Genomic DNA, 17,650 nt, shown 5'->3' on the forward strand with positions numbered 1-17,650 from the left:
GACTGGTCCATGAAGCAGTGCGTTGTGGGTACTGGAGTCTTTACTTTAAGCAGAACTCCAACCGTAACAGTTATTTGGTTCAAATGTTTTTATTATTCAGCAAATTAAAATTTACACATTTCAAAGACAAACCGTTCAAAGCTTTGATTTTATCTTCTTCACATTTGACAAATATTAAATAAACAAGTTCAGATCCACATTAAACTACAATTTATATCAGATTCAGAAGAGTCTGCAGCTGGACTTAAAGAGTTTTGCTGCTGCCTCGTTAGCCTCTCGTTAGCGTCTCTCTGGATACAGGCTGACCTGAGGGGTAATGTAATTCTCGGACGCCTCCTTCATCTGTTCGATCCAAGTCAGGTACCGAGACACTTTGGTGAAAACCAGACTGCTGCTTCCTCCAGGGGACGAGATCAGTAGCCCGGTCAAGAACGCTGTTCCCCGTTCCACCGTGGCAACCGGAGACCCCGGCAGCAGGCCGCCGACCTCCGACTCCGCGCTGCTGCCGGCATCCCAGGGGCCGTGGAGCCGGTTCCCTGTGTGTCCCAGTCTCCTGTGGCCGTCAGTCTGGTTCCCAACGTGTCCATTTGGGTTCCCCCTGGTTCCGTTGTGGTTCCCTGAAAGTCTGCCGGTTCTCCTGGGCCCGGGATCGTTCTCCCTCCTCATGCAGAACATCTTGTTGCTGAGCGGATGCGAGACGTTCGCATTCCTGCGACACTGCTCCAGCGGCACGTAGACCAGGTCCCCGGCCCCCGCCACTCCCGTCCTCCCAGAATGCATCAGGATGTTTTCACTGAAGTCCTTGGTGGGCAGGCACAGGTGGATGAGGGCGGGGCCAAAGGTTAGGGGGCTGGCCAACTCAAGGAGAACGAGGTCGTTGTCGTGGTTACCCCGATGGAAGCGGCTGTGGAGGTGCAGAGCACGGACCGGGAACACCGTCTTCTTGTTGCCTAGGAGACGAGATGTCAAGACATGGTCACTGTTCCAGGGGTCTCCACATTTTACCAATCAATCAATATATCGACCAATCAATCAACCAACTGTTCACTCAATCAATCAAACAATCAGACAATCTGTCACTCAGTTAATTAATCAATCTGTCAATCAGTCAACCGACAAATTACTCAATCAATTAACCAATTAACCAGCCAACCAGCCTGTCAATGTATAGCACTAACAACAGAGTAAACATTCCAGCTCCTAAATGAGATAAAATAAATATCATAAAATAAACAGTTAAAGCTTTTTTAGAGCCGGTACCGGTGGCTACGTAGAAGTCCGAGGACCGGGGGTTGAAGTTCGAGTCCAAGAAGAGGCAGCGGGCGGCGGTCAGGACGGAGTGTTGCCCCAACACCACCCCCCCACATAGCTCCGCCCCTCGGCTGTTCAGGAGGGACACCTGGAGGCAGAAAATAGACACTCATGGAGCTGTTGACACTGGTTCATGTTAGCTAGCACGCTAAGCTACAGAGGAGTATTAGATCCACCCATAAAGAAGATGAGGAACCGAGAGGCCCTACCTTCCAGGGACAGTTTCCACGGCGACACATCGCAGCGACGCTGTGGGGAAGTCGTCCACAGGGAAAGTCCACTGAGGACACAGAGATGGGTTAGTTGGACAATCTAAATAACAAAGTACGAGCAAATGTTGGCGAGACGACAACATCATTATGTCCGATCTCTGTTAGCTGCCAAAACTAGCGCGCTCTCATCTAAGTACTTTGCAAGTTCCTATTTTATGCTCATATTAGCATTACAAAACCTTCATTACCTTTATTTTTATTTATAACCTTCTTATGTCTGGTTCATATATGTTCTTTCTTGGACAAAACTATGTCCCTGTGGGTGTCAATAAAGTGATGCATCGTCTGGTCTATAGTCTGAAGGGAGACATGAGGGTGTCGTGAAGTCTCACCTTCGGGCTGACAGCTCCGCCTGTCGGTCTGTAGTTTGAATCCCCGGACGCAGGAGCATCTGAAGGTGTGGTAGGAGGCCGTGCACATCTGGTCGCACGCCGCCGGTCCTGAGGTGGGACACTCTGAGACCTCTGAGAACAACACGAAGCGTTACAACATATTCTGAGCAGCCCCAGTTTCTGGCCTTAAACCCCCGCCCCTTTTTGGAGGCGGAGTCTGTTACCCTCTGGTTCAGACCTTGCACGCCGGACTGCAACGCGTCGGACACCTCCTTCGGTTCTCCCAGTTCACAGGCTGGCCCGTAGTAGGGGGCGCTGCAGGAGCAGGAGAACCCCCCCACCATGTCGGTGCAGTTCCCCCCGTGGAGGCAGGGGTTGGGATCACACTGGTCCCCGTCTCAGGAACCAAAACACAGTGAGCACCAGCGGTTCTCCAGTAAAAGGCGCAGAATGTGAACTAACTAATAATAACAATTTATCCACAAACTGGAATTAAAAGGTTCTCTAGGTTCTCTGGGATCTCTAGATTCTCTGGAATCTCTGGGTTCTCTATGTTCTCTGGGTTATTTGGGGTCTCTAGGTTCTCTGGGTTCTTTACGACCTCTAGTTTCTCTGGGTTATCTAGGTTCTCTGGAATATCTGGGTTCTTTAGGTTCCCTTATTTTTTCAAGGTTTTCCATGTCCTCTGGGTTCTTTATAATCTCTGTGTTCTCTATATTCTCTGGGATCCCTGGGTTCTTTAGGGTTTCTAGGTTATTTGGGAATTCTGCTTTCTCTTCCTCTAGGTTCACTGGGTTCTCTATGTTCTCTGGGAGCTATGGGTTCTTTAGGATGTCTGGGTTGTCTGAGATCTCTAGGTTTTCTCGGTTCTCTGAGTTCTCTACGATCTTAAGATTCTCTGGGTTCTCTAGAGTCTGTAGGAACACTAGGTTCTCTGTTCTCCCTGGCTTCTCTGGGTTCTCTGGGATTGGTTCCTCTCAGTGGAGTCATGTCTCTTGTATTTGTTAGTTTATTTTGCACCACTCACCATAGTACTTTGTCCAGAAAGCGTTCTGCACACAAACAAACACCAGTTAGAACCTAGAACTTCCACCCCAGCTCAGACGTTAAGTCCTGTTCTCTAAAGGGGACCAGTTTAATCTGGATTAACATCAGAGGTCGTCTGTGATCTTAATCCATGTCTGTGATTAATAAAGTAAAATCTAGACCAGACTAGACTAGATAAATGACCTGAACCCTGGTTCTGGTACCATAGAGGTCCTGAGGTAAACCTGGTCCAGAGAGAGTCAGACTCTCTGGGTTTAGACCCATTTAGACCAGGGAAGAGAACCTGTAAACTGTCCTCTGACCTGCAGCACGGGCACAATCCGAACCACAGGACCAGGTCCATGGTGAAACTAGTCCCCTGAGAACAGGGTTTTACTCAGTCTGTCCACCCACCGTCTTGGGGGTGTCCTCGAAGTATTCCCGGGCCTCCTCGTAGCTGCATCGCTCCTCGTAGCACTCCCTCTCCAGGTTCCCCTGCAGGATCTCCTCCACCAGGAACTGGTTGGCCCGTCTGGACCTCAGGAAGGTTCGGGGGCCCTCGAGGGTCCGGGGGAACACTGGAGACACCAGAAAGATCTGAACCACGTCTGTCCAATACACTAGGTACGCTAGTACACTTCATTAGGTACGCTAGTCCAGATCATTAATTACGCTAGTCCAGCTCATCAAGTATGCTAGTCTACTTCATTAGGTATGCTAGTCCAGATCATTAGTAAAGTTAGTCATTGTTAGTTAGTGATTGCTCACGACTCACGACTCACCTTGCCCATCAACAAAGACTTGACAGGCAACTTTAACACTGAATCATATATTTTGGGAGTTTTATTAGAAGGTTTAATTGTTCTGTGTTCTGTCTGACTTAAAGTTGGTAAAGAACTCTTTTACATGTCTCCACTCACCTTCATGACCGAAGACCTGGAGGAAACCCTGAAGAAGACAGAGCGAGAGGACCGACGCTGACATGATCCCGACCGCCATGACCCCCGTTCACCTCAGACCTGGACGTTTAAAGTCGGACTGGAAGAAAAATCAAAACTGACACTTTCTGATAATAAAACGTTAGCATTTAAGCTTCCTTCTCCTTCTTCAAGGAATCGAATCTCTGGAAACTCCTGAGTCTGATTTGTTTCTGGTTTGTTTCCGTGGACTCTGCCCCGTCCTCTCCAACCTCCTCCGACCTCTGAAACTTCACCACGTCTGTTTATTTCAGGCAAACATGAATAGATTAATCATTGAATCGTAAAGATCGACATTGAGCCGCTGGAGCTGGAAGAGTCTGAAACATCGTCACTCAGTAATTTTAATAATCTGTAACATTGTTTTCTTTGTAGCCACAACATCCAGCAACACACTGATTGTTTAACGTTGACAAAATCAGAAACACAAAGTGTCAAAGTGTTGTTGTAGTTCGTCTTTATTTGCTTCAACCCTCAGAGTTCATTTCTGACGGATATAAAAATCAAACTTATATTTGGTTTTATACAAATGAAAAAGAAAAGCGAGAAACTAAACCTTCATCAACTGGACTCAAACATGACTCCAGATCATGTAGCGGTTAGCTAGCATGCTAACCAGAACTGTTGTTCTGAGGCCTTAAATATAAACATAACAGCAGCTCAAACCGAATTAAACATGTAGAGGACCAAGAATGGAGCCCTGAGGAACCCCATGAGCGCTAATCAATGCTAATTGCAGTGTAGTGCAGCATGAGAACGAAGGCTTCTGTTTGCTAGCAGGGCTGTAACGTGAGCACATACGAGGCCTGAGCCGTGGCATTTTACAGACGCAGCCTCTTGATGGCGCCATGGTGCCTTTTCATCCTCCCACCACCGCCGCGCTTGTCTTTGTGCACCAGCTGGTCGATTCCCTCCCGGATCCAGCGGATGTACTTGGACACTTGGGTGTAGACGCCGTATTTGCCTTTGCGGGCGCAGCCTTCGCCCCAGCTCACGATGCCGGTAACAAAGTAGGTGTCGCGGTAGCGCGTGACGTGCGGTCCACCCCCGTCACCCTGGCAGGCGTCCTTGGCTATCGAGTCGTAGCCGGCGCAGAACATTCGGGCAGATATTCGTAGCTGGGTGGATGCGAGGCAGGTGGCCCGGTCCACGTAGGGGACGGAGAGGCGCTGCAGGATGGTGGACGCTTGACGACCTTCGCCCAGACGTCCAAACCCGCTGACTATGCCGGCCAGCTCCTGCATCAGGACCTGGAAGGACAGAGTTTTAGTTGGTGTCCCAATAATGCTATCAAACAAACTGTCTCCTGCCTGTGTCTTACCTCTCTCTTACCTGTAGCTACCTATGAACTAAAGACATCTCTAGTTCCATGAAGTTATCGACCTCTGACCTTTTACTGACACATGTTCAAACTGTAAACTAAACATCTCCAGCTACTTTATTAGCTTAGCCTAGCCTAGCTTAGCCTAGCCTAGCATAGCATGGTGTAACCCTTTTAATATATTGGGCTACATAAATAAATTAGAAAAGAAAAGGAAATTAATGTTTTATTAATTGTTTAGTTTAATAAGAAAACGGCATCTATAGTCTCGTCAAGTACCAATGTTTCCCATGTTTTTCTGTCCCCTGAATGCATCAGGTCAGATCGTCCAATCAGAACTGTAAACACAGTTTAGCCCCGCCCGCCGGTTTATTTGAGTGTGAGTGAGCGTCAGTCTGTTAACCACCGTTAGCTCGTCTGTTAGCACTTAGCTGCTGCTGCTCCCTTTTCCTAATTGTCCTTGGGGATAAATAAAGGTTTTTTTTTTTCTGATTCTGATTTTTCCGGCTCTCGTCGGTGTGTCTGTGTGTGGACAACTCCCCCCAGCTTCTGTTACTGCTTTCAGCAGCGAGGTAAAGGCACAATCCACGGACGATGTCTTCTGTTCTAATGTCACCGAAAGTACATTTGTTTATTAGTTTGCTGTTTGTGTAGAACCCTGTTGCTGTACCGGGTACCGCAGCCGCTGAACACAGAGGTCGGTGAGAATGATTATTGGTTTTAATTGTTGTGGAGTTGTTTTGTTTTATTTTACTCCTGAATTGGTTCGTTCGTGATTGTATTATACTGAATGCAGATGTTAAAAAGGTTATTTACTAGAAGCAGTTTAGCCAAGATGTGCAGTATTGCATATTGTTTTGTTGCCATGGTAACTGTTGCCATGACGAACTGTACTAAATAACTGATGATGTAGATTTAGCTTAGACAGACTTTAATGATATTTAAACTATCTTGTCACAATAGCTTCGTTGAAAATAAACTCACTCAAAACCACACGAAAGATAAATAAAATGAGATTAAAGCAAAATAATAAAAAAAACTGATCAGTGTAATACAAAAAATGTAAAAAATTAGCATTATGAAAAATATACAAAGCGAACAGCAGGAAGCAGGAACACACCAACAGACAAACGGCCGCTCCGCTGAACCCCACAGCCAAAAAACACAAACCACCAAAAACCATTTGATTGGTTCAAGTCACAGAAAAAAACAGAATAAGTCCTACTGGCGACATGCAGCCAAAAATCAACAACAACAAAAAAAACAGGTCAGGTTTTTTGTTGTTGTTGTTGTTTTGGATTTTGCCTGTTCCAGTGAAGTGAAGCGAAGTGAAGTGAAGTGAAGTGAAGTGAACCCCAGATATCCCCTCGTCACTGGACCGGTCCTGCTGCCCTCTCTGGTGAGGTTGGCCCAACATCTGGAACATCCTCACACTCAGCCCTCTCACACAATCCCCCATTTTTTTTTCCCTCTTTGGTTCATTAAAAACTGTTATATTGTATCAGAGAATCTGAAATTTGAAAGTGAAACAAAGATTCAGGTTATTGTGGTGCACCCAAATTAGAATATTTAGCTCAATTACATAATCAACTGATATTGTATGTAATATCTATTTAACTGTTTTATTTTGTCAGAGAATTTTGTTCGTCTTGTTTTAACATATTTATTTATTTATCTGTGTATTTGTTTATCTGTTTATGTTGTTCTATTTCTATTCTATTTGTCTTAATTAAAGCCAGCGTTACTTTTATATTAAAACCTTTGCCTCCTGAGTCTCATTCTCACATTCCACGGTGCTCCAGTGGTGGAACCAATCTCATCTATGAATCCACGAGTCCTATTGTGAAATGTGAAAGTGTTACAATAGCATAGCATAGCATAGCATAGCGTGAAGAGACAAGACATGGGGAATCGAAACGACTCATTTACGTTTTTAGATGTTGAGCGTGCTCTCTGGTTTCAGTCTTTATGCTAAGCTAAGCTAAACGTTCACCTTCTCAGCGAAGTCCTGCTCGGGTATACAGGCGGGCAGGATGAACCTGGAGAATTTGATGGGCGTGGCCAGTTTGATGAGTGCGATGTCGTTGTGGTAGGTGTCCGGTCGGTACTTGGTGTGGGTGGCGATTGTTTCCACGTGGTGTATTGCTTCGTTACCGTCGTCCACCAGCGTGTCAAACTCACCTGGAATGAAAGCAGACGGTTAGAACCTGCGCTCTGAGGGACTAACGGACGGAGACGGACGGACGGAGATGCACCGAGCTTGACGTAGATGTAGCGGGACTGGTTCATGCAGTGGGCAGCGGTCAGGATGATGTATTCGTTGAGGATGGTTCCTCCACAGAACCCCTGGTTTTCTTCATTCAGGAGCAGAGCCTGAGAAGACGAGGACAAAACAACAAGGTCAAAACCACAGAACCTGGGTGTCCCTTCGTCTTCAGGAGGACTCGGGACGCCCCGATAGGTCAGACAACCACGTCCACGGCGAGTGTTGCTAGTCCACATAAATCCAGACTGATTGTAAATAATTGGGTGTCTCTACCTGCCATGGACATTGTCCTGGGGGACAGTTGTGGTTAACAATACGAGTCATGCTGGACGTTTGAGGCCAGATCAAGTCCTCTAGGACCCTCAGGCTGCTGTTCAGGTGTGCGTCCTCTAGTCCGGTGGCATTGGCGGCGATGGTGGCCGCCGTGGTCACGTTGGTCCTCTCGTACCTGAAAACCATTTGGGTCTCTCCCGATATGACGGCGCCACATTTGAAGGGTTCTACGAAACACAATCACATTTGGAGGAATGAGGGAACGGTCGTGAGGTCGGAGTCGAGTTGAAGCTTCGTCTTCTCACCGTTCGAGCTGCACGATTTATTATCTGACGCCAGGAAGTATCCGTCAGCGCAGGAGCACTGGACGCTTCCCTCGACCACGTTGCAGAAATGTTCACAGCCGCCATTTTTGTTCTCGCAGAGCTCAGGAATAACTGTGAAAACGGGAGACGTCAGGGGGGAGACGTGGGAGGAGATCCTCTGGTTTGGACGTTACATACTTCAGACGTACCTATTTCACAGTTGAAGCCCTGATATCCGTCCTGGCAGAAGCATGTGTAGCTTCCAATCCCGTCTTTACAGCTCCCAGCGTTGGCGCACGGCATCGACTCGCACGCGTCGCCATCTACAGGACAAAGATAGAACAACTCGCTAGTGCTACCGTCCACATCATTAGATATGCTAGTCCAGGTCATTAGGTATGCTAGTCCAGGTCATTAGGTATGCTAGTCCAGGTCATGAGGTATGCTAGTCCAGGTCATTAGGTATGCTAGTCCAGGTCATGAGGTATGCTAATTGATATCATTAGGTACACTACTGAAGTGGTTGTAACCTATGAAAACCCAGATGAATCAACATTTCTCTCAGTTATTAGAAACTAAAGCTGAACCAGAACCTTCATGGAGACCAGACCTAGAGCAGGACTGGTTTCAGTGGCGTACCGAATGAAGTGGCCAGAATAAAGAGTTGACAGGCCTAACTTTAGTTGACTTACCAACATATATGGCCCAGAACTCATTCTGAAAAAGAGAAACAATGAAATATATCAAACACAAAAACATGTTTTTCTTTCATAGGTGAATTTATTTGAACATGGTTTTGGCGAAAAAAAAGAAGCTTCGTACCGTTTTCTCTTCAGTTTCAAAGATCTCTCGCGCCTCCTCCAAATCACATCGCTCCTCCATGCACTCCCTCTCCAGGTCACCTGGTTTTAGCTCCTCTAAGAAGCTGTTGGCTCGTCTCTGCCGGGTCAGAACCTGATTGGCCGTCTTGTCTTCCAGGAAAACTGGAGACAGTTTGGTGAAGTTAGCATTGTGGCTATCTGAGGCTAGCTACTAGCTAATACTTTATTTTTAAGTTTAATAACAGCTGCTGTTAAACATAACAGCTGCTGTTAAACATAACAGCAGCTCAAACCGAATTAAACATGTAGAGGACCAAGAATGGAGCCCTGAGGAACCCCGTGAGCGCTAATCAATGCTAATTGCTGTGTAGTGCAGCATAAGAACAAAAATTCGAAGTTGATTCTGAATCTCGGATGAACCTGTCAATCATGTAGACGTCACTTCCTGTTTTTAGAACATCAAATAACGTGACATATACTTTAGTCCCGCCCACTAATATGGAGGGGGCGGAGCATGTATTACCTATATGGCGGCCAGCCACCAGAGAGAGCACCACATGCTTTGAAGAGCCTTTAAAATGTAACCATCACATCAGCACATTAGCATGTTGAGAATATCGGCACATCGTTAGCCCACTGGCATAATTGCCAAAGTATTTGAACGTTTCCAGAACTGATATTGTAACAGTAAGTAAAAAAAATAACAATGATGCTATTAAGCTAACGACATAAAAAACAGTTGGTGTTGTTTGTCTGTTAGCGGCGCCGCTGACATGTTGACATCACACACAACCTACTACCCCCCACCCCACCCCACCACCCCCACCTCAGTGAACATGGAGGCTTCTTCTTCTCTCCTTCCTCCTCCAATCATTGAGGGGTCAGGGAACGTACCAGTAGCGGTGGCGGCGGGGGTGGCCAGGAGCAGGAGGAGGCAGAGAGAGGCCAGTGACCCGTGGGGGGAGTTAAACTCCTCCAATCAGGAAGCTCCTCCATCTATTGATGGGGCTCTGTTTACCCCTCAACGTCAGACCGGCCAATCCCTGACTTCTGATACCGTCATGTGACCCAATGACTCTAAAGACACTCAGTGAAGTTTAGTTTTAAATTAACCCTTAGTTGGCCTTCTAATCACAGGGCTCCTCCCCTTTTATCAAGCCCCTCCCTTTCCCACTTGGTTACTGTTGCTATGTTAGCCAAACATGCTGTCTGTGTTGGATCAGAACCGTGAACAGCTGGTTGGGGACTTGGAATTACAACCTTCATACCTCAGGGTTACGGGTAACTGCAGTACTCTATTACTACTTTACTCCCCCTGTAGTCTGTGTGTTGGCGATGGTGGTAGTAGTACTATTAGTATTAGTAGTTTTAGTGTTAGTGGTCACTTTACTCTGTGTTATAGTCGTTATGTGTGGAACCAGCAGGGGGCGCTGGTGGAATTAAAGCTTTATTTTTTATTGATAACAAACGAGCCTCAGATTCACAGACTTTTATTTCCTGTCTTGATTCTTTTCTAAACCAGTTTTTGTTCTAACGGATCGGACGCCGTGGTGAGCGTGGCTGTGGGCGTGGCCATGGCCGTGGTGGTTTTCATGGTGTCCTCCAGCCAGTCCACATAATGGGCCGTGTTGGTGTACACGCCAGGGTGGGAGCAGCCCCGCCCTTGACGACCAACTTGGGTTGCCAGGGCAACCCCTGACCCTCAGGCCTGAGCCACAGCTGAGACCAGTTCATTAATCAGGGACTCCTCTGATGTCTCTGCTGTTAATACAGCTGATCCCTGTGTCCCACACATTTATCTTACAACACACACCAACACACACACACACTTGGTGATTACAGTTACACACATGCACACATGCACACGCCTAAATGCACCACACACAAACACACAGGTAACTTTATGTTATTATAGGCTAACTGTGCTACCGCATGCTAACTGTGCTAAATGTTGGTTAAGTGTGCTAAATGTATTCTAACTGTGCTAACTGTGCTAAATGTATTCTAACTGTGCTAACTGTGCTAAATGTAGGCGAAGTGTGCTAAATGTAGGACAGCTGCGCTAAATGATCATTAGGTACGCTAGTCTACTTCATAAGGTACGTTAGTCCACTTCATAAGGTAAACTAGTCCACTTCATTAGGTACGCTAGTCTAGATCATTAAGTATGCTAGTCCACTTCATAAGGTACGCTAGTCCACTTCATAAGGTAGGCTAGTCCACTTCATAAGGTACGCTAGTCCACTTCATAAGGTAGGCTAGTCCACTTCATAAGCGCTAGTCCACTTCATAAAGTACGCTAGTCCACTTCATAAGGTAGGCTAGTCCACTTCATAAGCGCTAGTCCACTTCATAAAGTACGCTAGTCCACTTCATTAGGTACACTAGTCCAGAACATTAGTATACTGTGTTCCAAATTATCATGCAAATTGTATTTAAGTGTCATAAAGATTACATTTTTACTTTTTCAATTAAACTCATGGATGTTATTGCGTCGCATGGCTCTTTGGATCACTGAAATCAATCTCAGACACCTGTGATAATTAGTTTGCCAGATGAGCCCAATTAAGTAAAAAACTACTTAAGAAGGACGTTCCACATTATTAAGCAGATGACCATTTCAAAGCAATATGGGAGGAAAAAGGATTTCTCTGATGCCGAAAAGCGTGAAAAAGTCCAATGCCTTGGACAAGGTATAAAAACCTTAGATATTTCATGAAAACTTAAGCATGATCATCGTACTGTTAAGAGACTGCTAAAATACCGTTACAAAGTAGCAAACAGATATTTGAAGCTGCTGGTGCCTCTGGAGTCCCACGCACATCAAGGTGGAGGATCCTCCAGAGACTTGCAGTTAAGCGTAAACCTTCTATCCGGCCGCCCCTAAACAATGCTCACAAGCAGGAACAGCTGCAGTGGGCCCAGAAATACAACAAGACTAATTTCACACAGTCTTGTTCACTGTGCCGTGCAACCTGGATGGTCCATATGGAGGGAGTAGTGGATGGTTGGTGGACGGCCACCATGTCCCAACAAGGCTGGGACTGTTTTTGGGCCGAAACCATGGGGAGAGAGCTGGTCGGCCCCTTTAGGGCCCTGAAGGTGTGAAAATTACCTCTGTAAATTAAGTGGAGTTTCTTCTTTTTTCCATGGTACAAAAAGAAGAACCGATCTTTCCATAACAAAATCCTCTTCATGCTATGGACATAAAAGCAGAGAAACTCATGGCATGGCCCCCGTCCTCCCCTGACCTCAACCCTATTGAGAACCTTTGGAGCATCCTCAAGCAAAAGATCTATGAGAGTGGGAGGCAGTTCACATCCAAACAGAGGCTCTGGGAGGCCTCCAAAAACTCACAAGTTCAATGGATGCAGAAATTGTGAAGCTGCTATCAAATAAGGGGTTAAAATGTAACTTGACATGTTAAGATGTTTTTGATTGAAATAGCTTTTGATTTCAGTAAATATGACCCCCTAATGCTGCAAATTCAAAAGATGAGCATTTTCAGTTCTTAACAACCTGTAAAATGTTATAAAACTCTGTTGTGCGTAATAATTTGGAACCGTGCATTTTAAGTTTTTTATTTTTGAAAAATACTGTTGTCATTGGGAGGTTTGTTCAATAACATTATAATTCATTAAACTAACGGTTGGTGACTTATGCTAACTGTCATTTACGTTGACTATTTGGGAATATCTGAGAAAAATATCATTTGCATAATAATTTGGAACACAGTGTAAAGTTGGTCTAACCTATGAAAACCCAGATGAATCAACATTTGCCCGTCAACAAAGACTTGACAGGCAACTTTAACACTGAATCATATATTTTGGGAGTTTTATTAGAAGGTTTAATTGTTCTGTGTTCTGTCTGACTTAAAGTTGGTAAAGAACTCTTTTACATGTCTCCACTCACCTTCTTGACCGAAGACCTGGAGGAAACCCTGAAGAAGACAGAGCGAGAGGACCGACGCTGACATGATCCCGACCGCCATGACCCCCGTTAACCTCAGACCTGGACGTTTAAAGTCGGACTGGAAGAAAAATCAAAACTGACACTTTCTGATAATAAAACGTTAGCATTTAAGCTTCCTTCTCCTTCTTCAAGGAATCGAATCTCTGGAAACTCCTGAGTCTGATTTGTTTCTGGTTTGTTTCCGTGGACTCTGCCCCGTCCTCTCCAACCTCCTCCGACCTCTGAAACTTCACCACGTCTGTTTATTTCAGGCAAACATGAATAGATTAATTATTGAATCGTAAAGATCGACATTGAGCCGCTGGAGCTGGAAGAGTCTGAAACATCCGGTCGTCAGTCAGTAATTTTAATAATCTGTAACATTGTTTTCTTTGTAGCCACAACATCCAGCAACACACTGATTGTTTAACGTTGACAAAATCAGAAACACAAAGTGTCAAAGTGTTGTTGTAGTTCGTCTTTATTTGCTTCAACCCTCAGAGTTAATTTCTGACGGATATAAAAATCAAACTTACATTTGGTTTTATACAAATTAAAAAGAAAAGCGAGAAACTAAACCTTCATCAACTGGACTCAAACATGACTCCAGATCATGTAGCGGTTAGCTAGCATGCTAGCCAGAACTGTTGTTCTGAGGCCTTAAATATAAACATAACAGCAGCTCAAACTGAATTAAACATGTAGAGGACCAAGAATGGAGCCCTGAGGAACCCCGTGAGCGCTAATCAATGCTAATTGCAGTGTAGTGCAGTGTGAGAACGAAGGCTTCTGTTTGCTAGCAGGGCTGTAACGTGAGCACATACGAGGCCTGAGCCGTGGCATTTTACAGACGCAGCCTCTTGATGGCGCCATGGTGCCTTTTCATCCTCCCACCACCGCCGCGCTTGTCTTTGCGCACCAGCTGGTCGATTCCCTCCTGGATCCAGCGGATGTACTTGGACACTTGGGTGTAGACGCCGTATTTGCCTTTGCGGGCGCAGCCTTCGCCCCAGCTCACGATGCCGGTAACAAAGTAGGTGTCGCGGTAGCGCGTGACATGTGGCCCACCGCTGTCGCCCTGGCAGGCGTCCTTGGCTATCGAGTCGTAGCCGGCGCAGAACATTCGGGCAGATATTCGTAGCTGGGTGGATTTGAGGCAGGTGGCCCGGTCCACGTAGGGGACGGAGAGGCGTTGCAGGATGGTGGACGCTTGACGACCTTCGCCCAGACGTCCAAACCCGCTGACTATGCCGTCCGGCTCCCGCATCAGGACCTGGAAGGACAGAGTTTTAGTTGGCGTCCCAATAATGCTATCAAACAAACTGTCTCCTGCCTGTCTATTACCTGTCTCTTACCTGTCCACCTTTGTCTTACCTGTCCACTTGTCTCTTACCTGTCCACCTGTGTCTTACCTCTCTCTTACCTGTAGCTACCTATGAAGCTAAAGACGTCTCACCAATTCCATGAAGTTATGGACCTCTGACCTTTTATTTACACGTGTTTAAACTCTAAACTAAACATCTCCAGTTACTTCATTAGCTTAGCTTAGCCTAACATAGCATAGTATAGCATAGAGAGAAGACATGGAAACCAACCAACTCATTTACGTTTTTAGATGTTGAGCGTGCTCTCTGGTTTCAGTCTTTATGCTAAGCTAAGCTAAACGTTCACCTTCTCAGCGAAGTCCTGCTCGGGTATACAGGCGGGCAGGATGAACCTGGAGAATTTGATGGGCGTGGCCAGTTTGATGAGTGCGATGTCGTTGTGGTAGGTGTCCGGTCGGTACTTGGTGTGGGCAGCAATCGTTTCCACGTGGTGTATTGCTTCGTTACCGTCGTCCACCAGCGTGTCAAACTCACCTGGAATGAAAGCAGACGGTTAGAACCTGCGCTCTGAGGGACTAACGGACGGAGACGGACGGACGGAGATGCACCGAGCTTGACGTAGATGTAGCGGGACTGGTTCATGCAGTGGGCAGCGGTCAGGATGATGTATTCGTTGAGGATGGTTCCTCCACAGAACCCCTGGTTTTCTTCATTCAGGAGCAGAGCCTGAGAAGACGAGGACAAAACAACAAGGTCAAAACCACAGAACCTGGGTGTCCCTTCGTCTTCAGGAGGACTCGGGACGCCCCAGTAGGTCAGACAACCACGTCCACGGTTAGTATTGCTAGTCCACATAAAACCAGACTGATTGTAAATAATTGAGACTCTACCTGCCATGGACATTGTCCTGGGGGACAGTCCTCTCCGTTAACAATACGAGTCATGCTGGACATTTGAGGCCAGACCAAGTCCTCTAGGACCCTCAGGCTGCTGTTCAGGTGTGCGTCCTCTAGTCCGGTGACATTGGCGGCGATGGTGGCATTGTCGTTGGTGTTCCACGCACCTATGCCCCCCTCCGTGGTCACGTTGGTCCTCTCGTACCTGAAAACCGTTCGGGTCTTTCCCGATATGACGGAGCCACATTTGAAGGGTTCTACGAAACACAATCACATTTGGAGGAATGAGGGAACGGTCGTGAGGTCGGAGTCAAGTCGAAGCTTCGTCTTCTCACCGTTCGAGCTGCACGATTTATCATCTGACGCCAGGAAGTATCCGTCAGCGCAGGAGCACTGGACGCTTCCCTCGACCACGTTGCAGAAATGTTCACAGCCGCCATTTTTGTTCTCGCAGAGCTCAGGAATAACTGTGAAAACGGGAGACGTCAGGGTGGAGACGTGGGAGGAGATCCTCTGGTTTGGACGTTACATACTTCAGACGTACCTATTTCACAGTTGAAGCCCTGATATCCGTCCTGGCAGTAGCACGTGTAGCTTCCGATCCCGTCTTTACAGCTCCCAGCGTTGGCGCACGGCATCGACTCGCACGCGTCGCCATCTACAGGACAAAGACAGAACAACTCGCTAGTGCTACCGTCCACATCATTAGATATGCTAGTCCAGGTCATGAGGTATGCTAGTCCACTTCATTAGGTATGCTAGTCCAGGTCATTAGGTATACTAGTCCACATCATGAGGTATGCTAGTCCAGGTCATTAGGTATGCTAGTCCAGGTCATGAGGTATGCTAGTCCAGGTCATTAGGTATGCTGATTGATTTCATTAGGTTCGCTACTGAAGTGGTTCTAACCTATGAAAACCCAGATGAATCAACATTTCTCTCAGTTATTAGAAACTAAAGCTGAACCAGAACCTTCATGGAGACCAGACCTAGAGCAGGACTGGTTTCAGTGGCGTACCTAATGAAGTGGCCAGAATAAAGAGTTGACAGGCCTAACTTTAGTTGACTTACCAACGTATATGGCCCAGAACTCTTTCTGAAAAAGAGAAACGATGAAATATATCAAACAAACATGTTTTTCTTTCATAGGTGAATTTATTTGAACATGGTTTTGGCATAAAAAACAAGCTTCGTACCGTTTTCTCTGTGTTCTCAAAGATCTCTCGCGCCTCCTCCAAATCACATCGCTCCTCCCTGCACTCCCTCTCCAGGTTGCCTTGTTTTAGCTCCTCTAAGAAGCTGTTGGCTCGTCTCGGCCGGGTCAGAACCTGATTGGCCGTCTTGTCTTCCAGGAAAACTGGAGACAGTTTGGTGAAGTTAGCATTGTGGCTATCTGAGGCTAGCTACTAGCTAATACTTTATTTTTAAGTTTAATAACAGCTGCTGTTAAACATAACAGCAGCTCAAACCGAATTAAACATGTAGAGGACCAAGAATGGAGCCCTGAGGAACCCCGTGAGCGCTAATCAATGCTAATTGCTGTGTAGTGCAGCATAAGAACAAAAATTCAAAGTTGACTTTGAATCTCGGATGAACCTGTCAATCATGTAGACGTCACTTCCTGTTTTTAGAACATCAAATAACGTGACATATACTTTAGTCCCGCCCACTAATATGTAGGGGGCGGGGCATGTATTGCCTATATGGCGGCCAGCCACCAGAGGGAGCACCACATGCTTTGAAGAGCCTTTAAAATGTAACCATCACATCAGCACATTAGCATGTTGAGAATATCGGCACATCGTTAGCCCACTGGCATAATTGCCAAAGTATTTGAACGTTTCCAGAACTGATATTGTACCAGTAAGTAAAAAAAATAACAATGATGCTATTAAGCTAACGACATAAAAAACAGTTGGTGTTGTTTGTCTGTTAGCGGCGCTGCTGACATGTTGACATCACACACAACATACTGCCCCCCACCCCACCCCACCACCCCCACCTCAGTGAACATGGAGGTTTCTTCTTCTCTCCTTCCTCCTCCAATCATTGAGGGGTCAGGGAACGTACCAGTAGCGGTGGCGGCGGGGGTGGCCAGGAGCAGGAGGAGGACCAGGGTCGACATTTCCTCGACTGGAAAAAACCTTCTGTGTGCTGAGTGGAAGTGAAGTCGTCTGAATGTGGAGACGGAGGAGGGGGGGAGGTAGAGAGGCCAGTGACCCGTGGGGGGAGTTAAACTCCTCCAATCAGGAAGCTCCTCCATCTATTGATGGGGCTCTGTTTACCCCTCAACGTCAGACCTGCCAATCCCTGACTTCTGATACCGTCATGTGACCCAATGACTCTAAAGACACTCAGTGAAGTTTAGTTTTAAATTAACCCTTAGTTGGCCTTCTAATCACAGGGCTCCTCCCCTTTCATCAAGTCCCTCCCTTCCCCACTTGGTTACTGTTGCTATGTTAGCCAAACATGCTGTCTGTGTTGGATCAGAACCGTGAACAGCTGGTTGTGGACTTGGAATTACAATCTTTATACCTCAGGGTTACGGGTAACTGCAGTACTCTATTACTA

The 17,650-nt window shown here is 46.5% G+C and overlaps 2 protein-coding genes across 4 annotated transcripts; both read right to left on the bottom strand.

Annotated features, from left to right (window-relative positions):
* Positions 1-73: 73 nt before the first annotated feature.
* Positions 74-12,963, bottom strand: LOC125000659 (coagulation factor X-like). Of its 3 annotated transcripts, XM_047576266.1 has the most exons (9): positions 12,820-12,963; positions 8,906-9,066; positions 8,776-8,800; positions 8,293-8,406; positions 8,084-8,215; positions 7,779-8,005; positions 7,495-7,612; positions 7,233-7,420; positions 4,359-5,168 (listed from the first exon to the last, which is right to left on the bottom strand). In XM_047576266.1, exons 1-9 carry the CDS (start codon positions 12,896-12,898, stop codon positions 4,740-4,742), a joined length of 1,473 nt encoding a protein of 490 aa, XP_047432222.1. In that variant the 5' UTR covers positions 12,899-12,963; the 3' UTR covers positions 4,359-4,739. The 3 variants fall into 3 exon arrangements, with proteins under 3 accessions (XP_047432224.1, XP_047432225.1, XP_047432222.1); XM_047576268.1 differs by lacking the exons at positions 4,359-5,168; positions 7,233-7,420; positions 7,495-7,612; ... (3 more) ...; positions 8,776-8,800; positions 8,906-9,066 and adding exons at positions 74-950; positions 1,261-1,399; positions 1,521-1,591; ... (2 more) ...; positions 2,943-2,967; positions 3,356-3,519 and having other exon boundaries at positions 12,820-12,912; XM_047576269.1 differs by lacking the exons at positions 4,359-5,168; positions 7,233-7,420; positions 7,495-7,612; ... (4 more) ...; positions 8,906-9,066; positions 12,820-12,963 and adding exons at positions 74-950; positions 1,261-1,399; positions 1,521-1,591; ... (3 more) ...; positions 3,356-3,519; positions 3,862-4,141.
* Positions 12,964-13,321: 358 nt separating this feature from the next.
* On the bottom strand, positions 13,322-17,271 carry LOC125000658 (coagulation factor X-like). The gene is made up of 9 exons (XM_047576265.1): positions 17,150-17,271; positions 16,276-16,436; positions 16,151-16,175; positions 15,624-15,737; positions 15,415-15,546; positions 15,074-15,336; positions 14,792-14,909; positions 14,530-14,717; positions 13,322-14,131 (listed from the first exon to the last, which is right to left on the bottom strand). Exons 1-9 carry the CDS (start codon positions 17,202-17,204, stop codon positions 13,703-13,705), a joined length of 1,485 nt encoding a protein of 494 aa, XP_047432221.1. The 5' UTR covers positions 17,205-17,271; the 3' UTR covers positions 13,322-13,702.
* Between the last annotated feature and the right edge of the window lie 379 nt (positions 17,272-17,650).

Source organism: Mugil cephalus, chromosome 23 (assembly GCF_022458985.1).
Source record: "Mugil cephalus isolate CIBA_MC_2020 chromosome 23, CIBA_Mcephalus_1.1, whole genome shotgun sequence".
In the NCBI taxonomy this organism is placed as follows: Eukaryota; Metazoa; Chordata; class Actinopteri; order Mugiliformes; family Mugilidae; genus Mugil; species Mugil cephalus.

What these genes read in the sequence shown, in the direction of transcription:
- LOC125000659 (XM_047576266.1), bottom strand. Translation starts at nt 12,898, where the DNA reads ATGGCGGTCGGGATCATGTCAGCGTCGGTCCTCTCGCTCTGTCTTCTT. An exon ending in GTTCTGGGCCATATATGTTG is followed by an intron (nt 8,407 to 8,775) that starts GTAAGTCAACTA and finishes TTTGTCCTGTAG; the next exon opens with ATGGCGACGCGTGCGAGTCG. An exon ending in CTACATCTACGTCAAGCTCG is followed by an intron (nt 7,421 to 7,494) that starts GTGCATCTCCGT and finishes CTTTCATTCCAG; the next exon opens with GTGAGTTTGACACGCTGGTG.
- LOC125000658 (XM_047576265.1), bottom strand. Translation starts at nt 17,204, where the DNA reads ATGTCGACCCTGGTCCTCCTCCTGCTCCTGGCCACCCCCGCCGCCACC. An exon ending in GGGCTTCAACTGTGAAATAG is followed by an intron (nt 15,547 to 15,623) that starts GTACGTCTGAAG and finishes CCGTTTTCACAG; the next exon opens with TTATTCCTGAGCTCTGCGAG. An exon ending in CAGGACAATGTCCATGGCAG is followed by an intron (nt 14,910 to 15,073) that starts GTAGAGTCTCAA and finishes TCGTCTTCTCAG; the next exon opens with GCTCTGCTCCTGAATGAAGA.